At 35.5% G+C, this 12,460-nt stretch overlaps 1 protein-coding gene across 6 annotated transcripts in view; it reads left to right on the top strand.

The window, feature by feature from the left end:
- METTL15 (methyltransferase like 15) overlaps positions 1 to 12,460 on the top strand; it is a 219,929-nt gene that overhangs the window by 161,426 nt on the left and 46,043 nt on the right. The window contains exon 6 of one of the 6 annotated variants that reach the window (XM_032413856.1): positions 9,361 to 9,403. The exons of the other annotated variants lie outside the window; for them this stretch is intronic. Coding sequence (XP_032269747.1) covers positions 9,361 to 9,380 — 20 coding nt within the window. The 3' untranslated portion in view covers positions 9,381 to 9,403. Of the gene's footprint in view, positions 1 to 9,360; positions 9,404 to 12,460 lie in introns of those variants that run through there. 6 annotated transcript variants of the gene reach the window in all.

Raw genomic sequence — 12,460 nt, forward strand, 5'->3', positions numbered from 1 at the left:
TAAGAATCTGGTGCTACATATTTACAAGAGCTTTCAATTTAAGAATTAAGATCAGGCAGTCTTCTATATTAATTGTGCTACCATCTTGATTTTGAGATTGACATGTATCAGATCTCGTCTACATGGGAAGTATAATAACATGTCTTTACTTCACCATTAAAGTACTAAGAGGATCCATGATGTGCAGTGCTTTTCCTAAAAGGAGGTTTCAGACATTAGCCATTATATTTGTATGTTGGGAACATTTTTTTGAAGACAAGCATCTGCTTTCATTTTCAAAGTTTAAGTGTTTAAATCATCCCAAAAGAATGTCAAAGAGAACCCCAAATGTTAATAGGTTGATAAAGATTATATATTTCTAGGGCTAAGAGGGGGGAATAGTGAATGAAAGAGTAGTTTTGATGTCCAAGCTTTAATCATAACTGAAAACTAACGAAAATACTTCCAAATTCTTTTCTCTTATATCTTTTGCTTTGTGCCAAAGTTGAGAAATTTTGGACTATCTGGAAAAGATATTCCTAGGAATTTAAAAATAAAATGAGTCTATATTAATTTTTCATATCTTTTATATATGTAACTTTTTTGTGTCTTTCCCCATCTTTTTATTTTTGCCAAGGATATAGCAGTTTTGCCATTTCCCAAACATTGTAATTTATTTTACCCATTTATTCTTTATGGGACTATATATTGCTTCACATATTTTTAATTACTTGGAATCTCTTCTACCATATTATAAATCAGAGAACATATATTCTCCCCTTATGTTTGCAGATAGCACACAGTAAGCAATAGGAAATACTTGCTGACTTCCTATATTCTCATAATGCATAATTATTCATTTAATGGCTTTATCAGCTGGACTAACTCTTTGAGAGTAAAGCTTAGATATATCTTTTTCATTGTTATATCCTCAAGACCTGATACAGCATTTGGCTTATAATAGATATTTAGTTACTATTTCTTGAATGAATAAATCAATGTCCATTTCTTTGTAGTTCTTGTGATGTTTAGAAAGTGGATGAGACCAGAGAGAGCTAATAAACAAAGTCTTACAACCAACTAATGTCTTCAGCAATAGGCACTTTTTATTGTTAGGTAGACTCAGACCTATAATAATAAGAGAAACTGTCATTATTTTCTTGACATTGTAATGTCTTTCCTGTTCTCTAAAGGGTAAATCACGTTCAATATGTCATACAATACTGGGCCAGTCTTCTGTATTTTCAGTTTCCTCATTAGCAAAGCAGGTACTTTGACCTAACATTGAGATGAGACGCATTTCATGTATACATTACATATTCATTTAATCATCAAGTATTTATTGTGAGTCCATTTCCTGGTAGGTACTAATGAAGTTGCATAAATGATTAAGACAAAGTTTTCATCTTCTAAGAATTAAAAAAAAGTGATTTTCCCTATTTAGATAGTAGTCTTCATAGTTAGTGTTTATTTGGATATATCAAGTGTTTACTTTTTTTTTTTTTTTTCTTAGCATACGCTTCCCACTCCTTTCTGGGATCAGTTTTCTTCTTACCCAAGTATATATTTTGATATTTTCAGTGAAGATCTATGAGTGATACATTATCATAGCTTGTCTAAAAATATCTTTATTTTGCCCTCACTTTTGAATGATAATTAGTTGAGTATAGAGTCAACAGGTTTGTGATTATTTCCACTCAGTACTCTGAAGGTAATATTTTATTGTCTCTTGACATTTAGTATAGTTGATGGAAAGTCTAATTGTCATTATTTTATGGTTGGTCTTTTTCTTTCTCTGGCTACCTTTAAAAATTTTCCTGTCATTGATGTTTAATTGTGATGTGCTTGGTTGTGATTTTGTTTTTATTGGTCATTAATGAAACAGAATGAACTTCTTTAATATTTCTCCATTTCTGGAAATATCAGACATTATATCTTTCCATATTTATTTCCCCTACTTTCTTGACTCCTGGGCAGCAGTTATTACTCACCATGTCTCTCATATTTTCTGTGTCTTTGTCTCTCTGTGTTACAATCTAGGTAAAATCCTTCCCTGGTTCACTAAGGCTCTCTTAAAAAGATAGCTAATCTGCTGTTTAACCTATTTGTTGAATTTTTAAAGTAGGAACTAGTTGTTCCTACAAGTTCTACTTTTAAAAAATACTGTTGTTCTTATTCTTTCATTATAATCTCTATCAATTATTTTAAATCTTAATTTATTTTAAATATAGTAAATACATGTAGTTATTTCATATTTGTGCTCATTTGTTCTGTTATCTCCAGTTCTTCCTATTTATTTCACCTGCTGATTTTATACACACACACACACAAACACGTATATGCATAAATGTATAAGGTGTGAACATATCTTCAGTGGGTTTTACATACACACCCATCCCCTTTAGGAACCCTGCTTACTTTGTTTATTTGTTGTGGTTTAATGCTTGCTTCTTCCTTTTTTCCTTCCTCTTTTCCACCTGATCATCTATCTGCTATGCGAAAAGTAAGTTAGGCTATTGAGGTTGTAGAAATCAAAGACACATTTAGGCAGACTTAAGTAATAAAGGGTTATTATAAGCTATATGTGATAATAAGAAGGAATTATTATAAAGCTATTCATGTTAATAAGAAAGACAGTTATCTGAGCTGCACAGTGAGGGTTCTGAAAGACTGGAAGATAACTCAAATGGTTGTTCAGGATACTACACAATTTTGCAACTAAACTATCATGTTGCAGCCTCAACAGGAAACATCTTTGTTTCTCTGTTCTAGTAAATTATCATTATTTCGGTTTGGCTATTCTCTATGTCTAGCTTCTATGACTAACTTTTTTTCTAGGATTACTAGTTTCTGCTTACTCAGATCTTTTCTTTCTTGTTTTTACTTTCTCATGGCTTCTACTTATATAATCTTCTACTGTGTGCTTTAGTTTTTGCTTCTTTTGCCAATTGTTTCTCTTTCTCCCTCTTTTCTCATCAGTCCATCTTTCTTTCTCTTTGCCTGGGAGTCAAGCTCCCTAAAATAAAGGATTTAATTTGTGCCATAGTTATTTTTAGCTTTTCCTTGTTTGGCAGAGTTTTACACTCGTTCCATTTAAAATGGCTGCCATTGGATTTACATGGTAATAGCTCAGTAACCAAAGCTTAAAGAACTACTTAGTACAGTTCCGATCATGTAATAGATTTTTCCTCAGGATGGTAATTATTTAAATAATGCTTTAAAGAAGGAGCTTTCTTGAAATTGGCTATGACTAGTGGGGAGGTTTTTTTTCCCTTTAAAATAATGCATCTACCTATGTAAACAAAATGAGCCATGTAATTCGTGTCTTTTTCAGTAATGTTTTGTTGAAAAAGTTGTTGTATGACTATTGTATAACAATTCTTCTAATATGCTACCAGAACATGATAAAATTTATGGTTTCCCCAAATCTCCAGTGGTAATCAAACCACTCTACTGTCCAAGGCTAATGCTCTTATTTTGAGATTCTCTCTTCCTACCCTGTCCCCCACCCACCCCACCAAATATAAGGCTTACACTGAAACGTCTTCTCTCTAGAATGTCAATTTTAGCAGGTCATCTGATAAATAGACAGACAGACAGACAGACATGGCCCTGGCTCAGACCACATTTCAAAGGTCTACTCCCACATTTCCAGTGGTCTGCAGGGCATCTCCCTGAATTTCTTGCCAACACCCCAATCTCAAAACGTGTAATGTGGCAAATTCATAATTTTTTCCACAAAACCATCTTAACTTCCTGGGTTTGTTGTCCATATGGTAATACCTAGATACCATTCAATTGCTTCCGGTTTGCTGGCTGACCATGCAAATCTGGCTTCTGACTCACACCACCACTGGTGACTAATAAGACTCCTTTTCACTATTCTTGGTTCCCAGCTAACTTGATTTCTTACACATTCTATACTTACCTGAGTATGACTAGCTCTAGTCCTGACCAGCTTCCACTTTATCTCTTATCATGCAGTGCCCAATTATATTACTTTTTTATCTTTACTAACACAGGTATCTTTCACTTTGCATCTTTAACTCTTCCCATGGAATACCGTCTTGCCTATTTTCTTGGAAATCTTGCAGCACCATTTCCTCTACCCTCCCCAAGGTCCAGATTTTTATCACCACTCCCAGCCAAGTCCAGTCTCCCTAAATCTTAATTCCTACTCTGCTACTAATTGTTACTCAAGACAAGTCACTTTTTCTCTCTGGTCCCAGTTTTATTTTCTTTTAAAAGGAAGGTATATTAAACCATCCAGTCGCTAATGTTTTATGAAATTATGACAGGCATTTTCCTAGTCTCTGGCATGGAAACTTCAGAGATAGCTTTGAATCGTTTCCTGACACCCTCCCCCCACCCCCACAGTTTTCCACTGATCAGTTATTAAATTCTACCCTGATTGTGGCTTTTGATTCAGTTCTTTTTTCCACATCTACCACCACCACTGTTTTATTTCTTGTTTAGACTATTACAGTAGAGGTTTACCTGCTTTCACTCTCTCCCCTTAAATCCATTTGTTACATATATTTAGGAGTGTCTGCCCAGCCCTCACTCTCTTCCCTTAGAATTGCCCAGAACCCTACCAATTCCTGATACCTGATAAAGAAAGAGGTTGGATCTAGGAAGCTATGTTTATACGAGGTCACCCCAGAAGCAGCTGATTAAGTCATATAAAATAGATACTTCTCTCAAAAATGTGAGCCACAAAACCCAGAAACTATAATTATATGGTATTAGGAATGTAGAATTGAGACCAGATTTGCCTTTCTGTCAATCCAGAGCAAGGTGAAAGTCATAGTTAAGAGAACTGGGAACCAAGAGCAGAGTGAAGGAAATAAATTTGCAGAAAGAACAGATGTCCAGAAAATGGAGGAGATGTTCACACACACACACAAACACACACACGAATGCACACAAATGCACACACACACACAGGTGTGGAATGAGTGCTTGTCTGATAGCTTTCCAATTTCCTTAAAGTCTAATGGTATTTCTTATAGTTGGCTATTTGTGATCCCTACATTTCCTTTATTTTTTTTTATCTTAAGTTAATTTTGAGTGGGCTTTGTTCCATTCCTTAACATCCAACCCATCCCCTAAGACATCACAATTTTACTAATCATGTAATTTACTTGTTCAAAAACTTCCATTGGCTCTCCATTGCTGATGCATTTGATCCCAGGTTCCTAAGTTTGATGTATTTGGGTCCATTCTCTGGCCTGAGCCATTGTTTTCACCCTTCTCTTTCATCATCCTCCTATATTCTTACCTAATTGTTCTCTCCTTTTCTCCCCAAACATGACTTTTACTTTCCTTGTTTATGTCTTTGATCGTGCTGTATCCTCTACCTGGAAAAACAACATCAACAAGAAATAAGCAAAACAAAACATCACTGGTTGGAGACATTTCCACTCTTAAGGCCCGGCATAAATGCTAGGAGTGGGTAATTTTTCATGATTGCTTCCCTGATCTCCTGAGTAGGGTATAGTCTTTGATTTAAACTATTGTAGTATTTTGGGACACCTGGGTGGCTCAGTTGGTTAAGCGGCTGCCTTCAGCTTGGATCATGATCCCAGAGTCCCAGGATCGAGTCCCACATCGGGCTCCCTGCTCAGCGGGGAGTCTGCTTCTCCCTCTGACCCTACCCCCTCTTGGGCTCTCTCTCTCTCTCTCTCACTCTCTCTCTCTCTCTCTCAAATAAATAGTAAAATAAAATCTTAAAAAAAAAAAACTATCATAGTATTTTGTCCATATTTTATCTTCCTCATGGCAGTGTGGTAGAGCAGGAAGAATATAGGCTTTCAAGTAAGACAGAACTACATTCAAATCCTGGTTTTGCTACTTAAGGGTTGTATGATTTTGGCAAGTTATTTAATCTTTATGTACCTCAATGGGAAAAAAAAAAACAGTAAGCAAATAATCATTCAAATGAATAGAGAATTATAAATTGTGTAAATGTTAAGGAAAAAAGTACAGGGTAAATGAGACAGGATAGTAGTGGGATATAGCCTGGTTAGGGGTTTAAGAGAGGCCTCCCTAAAGAAGTGGCATTTAAACAAACACTTGGAAGAATAAGTAGCCAAGGACAAGTCTAAAAAGAGAATTTTCAATACAGAGAAACTAAGCATAAACGAAAGTACTGGGGCCCTTCTGTATCTTATTTCATCACTAATATTTTCTCTTCTCTTAAATATTACTTTACTCTTTCTCATTTTTTTTATTATTTCATGTTTCACGTTATGATTTGTGCTGTTAGTAAGCTTACTTCTCATTGCTCTATTTCTATTTGACATTTTATAGCATAATCTCGATAATTGCTAGGGATCAATTTTGTGTATCTATTAAGCAGTGCCACTTTGGTAGTTGACTAACCTTTTCTTCTAAAACATTGAAATATGAATAAACCAGGACAAGCACTGCTCTTTTAGTTCTAACATCTCTTGATTGTTTCCTTTTGATGACTTCACTTTTTCTACTTTCCTTATCTTTCAGTAAATTTTTTAAAGATATATGTAGATAGATAGATAGATAGATAGATAGATAGATAGATAGATAGATATGTATGGGTATATATGTCTTTTAAAAATTTATGTATATTGGGGCACCTGAGTGGCTCAGTCAGTTAAGCGTCTGCCTTCAGCTTAGGTCATGAGCCCAGAGTCCTGGGATTGAGCCCCGCATCAGGCTCCCTGCTCAGTGGGGAGCCTGCTTCTCCCTCTTCCTCTGCCTTCCACTCCCCCTGCTTGTGTTCTCTCTCTGTCAAATAAATAAAATCTTTTTAAAAAATTTATGTATATTATATATATGTATATATCCCTGTTATATGTTCATAAAAAGAAGTCTAAGCTCTAGTGGGATATTGGACATCTAAACGAGTAATTCTAAAATGAAGCAGAATATTTTGGCACTCCCTTTATCTTTTCTTTTAACCACCCCCCCTTTCCCATTGACTTTATGATGACATAGTCTCCCTTTTATCTTCCTCCTACCTCTCTGATTGTACTTTTTTAGTACTAATTCCTCTTCCTCTGCTTGTGCCTTAGTGTTGTTATTTACTGGGGTCTCAGTCCTTGGTTCTTTCCTTACAGTACATATCATGCTGGGCATCTACATCCATTTCCCCAGATCTGACATCATCTGTATTCCCATCTTCAGCTCAAATCTTTCTACTGAATTCTAGGCCAATATTCGCCTGACTTTCTGAACATATCAATCTATTTATCCTACAAGCATATAAAGTTCAGTGTTCCATATCTTGCTTACGTCTTTTTCTTCCAATGCACCTAACCACGTTTACCCAAATGCACAAATCAAAACCTTCAAGTCAACCTTGAGTTGAAGTGAAAAGGTTTATCACTGGAACTTTTCAATTCTGCCTCCTAAATGTCTCTTAAATCCTTCTGTTTCCCCCCACACTCCCCGCCCACCTCTGGGTTTCCACTGTCATTGTCTTATTGTAAATTTTTATCATCTTTGCCAGAATTATTACCTTAGTCTTCTAACTGGATTCTATTTTCTGTCTGTCTCAACCTCCTCCAGCCCAAACTCTACCAGAGTAATGGTGATATGTGTTAAGGAGGGCACTTGTGATGAGCAATGGGTGTTATATGTAAGTGATGAATCACTAAATTCTACTTCTGAAACCAATATTATACTGTATGTTAACTATAATTTTTTTTTAAGATTTTATTTATTTATTTATTTGACACAGAGAGAGAGACAGCGAGAGAGGGAACACAAGCAGGGGGAGCGGGAGAGGGAGAAGCAGGCTTCCCGCGGAGCAGGGAGCCCTGTGTGGGGCTCGATCCCAGGACCCTGGGATCATGACCTGAGCCGAAGGCAGACGCTTAACGACTGAGTCACCCAGGCGCCCACTAACTAGAATTTAAATAAAAGTTTGAAACAAAAATAAATAAATGAAATAAAATATACTTAGAGTTATGTTTATAAAATAGAAATTTCATGATAACAACCTCTCCATAAAATTCTTACTAGGTTCACTATCAACTATAGGACAAAACCTAAACAACTTAACATGAAAACAAAGTCCTTCGTGATCTGGCTTCTGCATGTTGTTGTAACCTAATTTCTCCACTGCCCTCCCCACCACAGCACTCCATGTCTGCACCAAACTGCTCATCATTCAGGTTCCCAGACTAACTTTCTGCTTTCTCATTTCCATCCTTTTGTATATGATCTTCCTCTGCAGGGTATGACCTCCTTCATGTCTTATTTTGCCCCCCACCTATCCCCTAAGTCCTTCTACTTCTTTTAGGACTAGGCTTATGTATTGTTACTTTGGATCCTTCCTGAACTTTCCTTTTCACCATCCTCCTGAAGTTACTCACTTTTTCAGTATATTGATACATCTGATGTTTACCTGCTATTTATATATCTGATGAATTTTTGCTTCATTATACTTTGTTTCCTTTATATACTTTGTGAGGTCTTCAAGGACCTAATTTACCTGAATAGCCTCAGCACTCTCTCTTAGAGAATATGTTGAAGAAGTCAACAAACTGGATTAAAGAAAGCAAGAACTATTGAGTCACGTATATTTGAGTTGGCTGTGTCATTTACCAGCTGTGTAAATTTGGGCATTTATTGCCTTCTCTGAATCTCTGTTTCTTCATCTGTAAAATATGGGTGATAATAACTACCTCACAGGATTCTTGGATTACTAAATCAGACTATGTATTTTAAATGCCCAATAGAGATCTATCTCTAGTAGATATCTATTTATTTTTAACTTTTGTTGAATGAACACATAGAAATGAGTGCATGAGCGGGTGGATAATTGAGTGAATGCATTTGAATGAATAGAACAAAAACTATAAAAATTTTTATAATGGATTCCCCAGGAAAGACTTTCTGTACAAGCAGCTGTCTTACTCTTTAAAGGGGTGGTGAAGACGTCAGCAGGCAGTGATGTAGCGGTCAAGGCACTGGGAACCTGAACCTTGAGAGCGTGAGAAAACGCTAAGACTGGGGAAAACATCCCTTTTTGTTGTTGTTGTTGAAAACATTATTCCCTGCTGTCACTTTACCCTTCTCCCTGTTTTTTCTTCATCACGTTAAAGAACTCTAAGGATGGGCTGGCTGCCAGCTCATTCAAGGTACATCAGCATCTCATTAGCCAGGTGACAAGATAGGCCTCACACAATAAGCTCTATGGATTTTGAAAAGAGAAAGTGGGTTGTTATGGAGCTTTCTGTTGCCTAATTATTATTATTCAGTGAACTGTTTTAGACACAGCATACATTGCAATGATGTTAAAGGCACTGCATTTTCTTCCTTAGAAAAAAAAGAATATTAACGTTGATGTAAAATCCACTGGAAAGCATTAATTTAGAGTCCTGTGTGTTTCAGGTACCTATCTCAGAAATTGAAGCTGAGAAAGGTAATCTAGCAGGTAGGATTTTTAAGTTGTTGACTTCATCTCTGTACTCTTTAGATGGCAATCGACTTTGATGACAAACTCAAATCATCAAGCTAACATGTTGTATTGCTATATTGCTTACCCATTTTTCTTTATTAGTCTTCTTCTTCTTTTTTTTTTTAATGCCTCATCATCCTTGCATTATTAGTCTGGGTTTATGTCACTGCATTCTATTGTGTCACTGAGTAATGGAAAAAGAAATTAATTTTGGAATTATACAATAACCAGGATTCACAGCTCAGCTCTGCTGTTTACTAGCTGTGTGAACTTAGACAAGTTATAGAACCATTCTGATCTTCTCTAAGGTAAGGATAATGGTTCCTAACTTATAAGATTGTCATGATGATTAGAAATTACATTTTAAAACTACCTACTCTTATGGCAGGCATATGATAGGCACTTGATAAAAGCTAGTCAGTACAAAGAATTTACCTTATCTAGTTGTTGATAGAATCTGCTTTACAAATACATGTAAAAAGTATGTAAAATTCATGATCATAGAGAAAATACAAGATTTTCATTTGTAAGTCATATATACAACATTGTTAAGAAATTCAAGTGAAAACTTTAAGAACCTATAACATCACTCTACCACCATAACATGATTATCATTTTACATATGTTATCTCTTTACCTTTATTCTCACATTTTTCAGTTGAAATGATTGAGTGTATATAATTTTGATTTTTTTTTTTACTTGATATCATGCCACATTTATGGCACTATACTGTGTGTCAGTAAGAGATATTCAAATTTATTTAATCATATCATTATTAGATATTTGGCTTACATCTTAGGGTTGTTACTAAAAACCATATAGTTAATTTTTGGTGCATACTTAAGGGATTTTAGAGAGGAGATGGGGTACTTCCTTTCTAGTATAAATCCCCTAGTGAGATTAATGACACATATGTGACGTTAGCCCTTGAAACATTGTTTTTCAAAACGGATACACATCCTTCTAGAAACTAAAAGCCTTCCTGGGACATTATCCCTGGACACTGCTCCTAGACCAAGTTAATAGGATGGAAGAGGCAGAAAAATAAAAGATGGGAGAGTGCAGTTCAGTATTGAATTTGGATGTGGTAGAAAAAGATATTTATCATCTGTGACTTAATTAAAATCCACATGCTATTGGCCCTTGGAGAAATTAATTATCTATTCTTCAGTTCAGTCAGATAGTCTGTTAGTCTTTCCACAAGCCTATTATGAGAAAAATGATGATAATACACACTCCCTACTTTCTGAAAGTAATACACAGTCCCTGCCTTCTGGAAGCTTATGTTTCAGTGGAAGTGACAAATATTTTTCAAAGATCATTGTAATACAGTTGAGAAGTGTTCCATTGCAGGTTAAGTATGATACAGGAGGGTGGGCAACTTACCTTAGAGCCCAAAGATCAATTACGAGTATGTGCTGACCTTATAAGAAAAAGAAGAGCATAGTTACATACCTTTTCTTGTTACTATCTCCCAACTCTGGGAAGTGTAAATGGCCCAACTCTGAGAGTAGTACTGCACTCCCTGTTGACTATTCCTAAAGGTTCAAATACAGTATCTTATTATGGGTCTTAGATATGCTAGAACCTTCTGTTTAGACTTTTGCTTTGTGTTCACAGCATTTGGCAAATAGGCCTCAATCCCTCCTTAAAGACTCAGTAATTAAATTTAACGTTGACCACCTACACAGATAAAAGGAATCATGATTCACGTTGAGATATCCCATCCATACTCAGCATTTTAAGACTTAGATACTATAGAATTATAGTATTATACTATGTTATAGTATATTGCATTACATTATAAAGTATTATAGTATAATGTATTTTATTGAAAAGTAATACATGAAGAATATCAATCCTTTCCTTTAATTCTGAGCCATATTTCTTATTTCACCTCAGCGGGTAATATTCCTCTTTACCTTTTTTGCTCAAACCCATAACTTGATTTTTTCCCTATTGTAGGAGGATTTGTAAGCCTCAGCCACCCATAGTGAGATCATGTTGAAATCAGACTTAACCTGGTGGGAGTTGGGGATTAGATGAGATGCTGAAGAAGTTTAAAAAGAACCTCACTGAGTAAAGCCAATTTTATACAGAACCATTCAAGTTCACAGACTTTAATTAACAGTTTGAAATTTGTAATATTACTTGAATTTCAAATGGGTGAGAATTTAACACTGTATTATAGGAGCCCAGGCAAAAGGACACGAGTTGCGTCACAGAGACTTATTAAATGCGATGGAAATTCAACAGACGAATGCCGGCAAACAGGTGCAAGAGCTGAATTAATTTTTAAACCCTACCACTCGGGGAATTGCAGTGCATCACGTTGACAGCCACAGCACGTTGCTAATTTCATTCACAAGCTTAAAAATCTCAATACATTTGAACATGTGAATGTATTAAATTTTAAAAAGTGTAAGTAGCATAAGGGTATCCCAGAACTAAAAATGATAATTTCTCTCTGGGACTTTAAGTCATTTATCTAGCCAGAAGCATGGTGTTTTTTATGAATGAAATCTATCTTAACGCTTCCCCATACAAATTGTGTTCTATTATTGTATGTAGTGCAGACTGTTACTAAGCAAGGTTTTCTCTTACTTTTAATATGAAATCCCTTGTGAGTCAGCAGAAAACTGAGTATTCACTGATAGAATTTCCAAGTTCTGCTGTCACGCATGAAGGGGGTTCTCAGTCTCTGCTTCTGATGATGCTAAGTGGTGGTATTCCTGGAGTTAAAGAAAAATACAACAAAATAAAACTAAATGAAGACAGAGACTTTTTTGGTGGTATCATTAAAGGTGGTAAATTATAAGCTGAAAACTCAGAAAACTCTTTTTTCACCATGAATTTACCTATTTTGAGGTCCCTGATACAGCTGAGAATTCAATGAAAACCCTGGATTATCTCCACATAAAACTGCATATACACAAAAAATCTTACAAAGATTTCAGGGTTGTGTTCATGAATCTCCACACTTAAAATACCATTTATGGTGCATCTTGATCTTTGGGGCTGGAACAATATCT

The sequence above is a fragment of the Phoca vitulina genome, unplaced genomic scaffold (genome assembly GCF_004348235.1).
Source record: "Phoca vitulina isolate PV1807 unplaced genomic scaffold, GSC_HSeal_1.0 scaffold16, whole genome shotgun sequence".
Classification (NCBI taxonomy): Eukaryota; Metazoa; Chordata; class Mammalia; order Carnivora; family Phocidae; genus Phoca; species Phoca vitulina.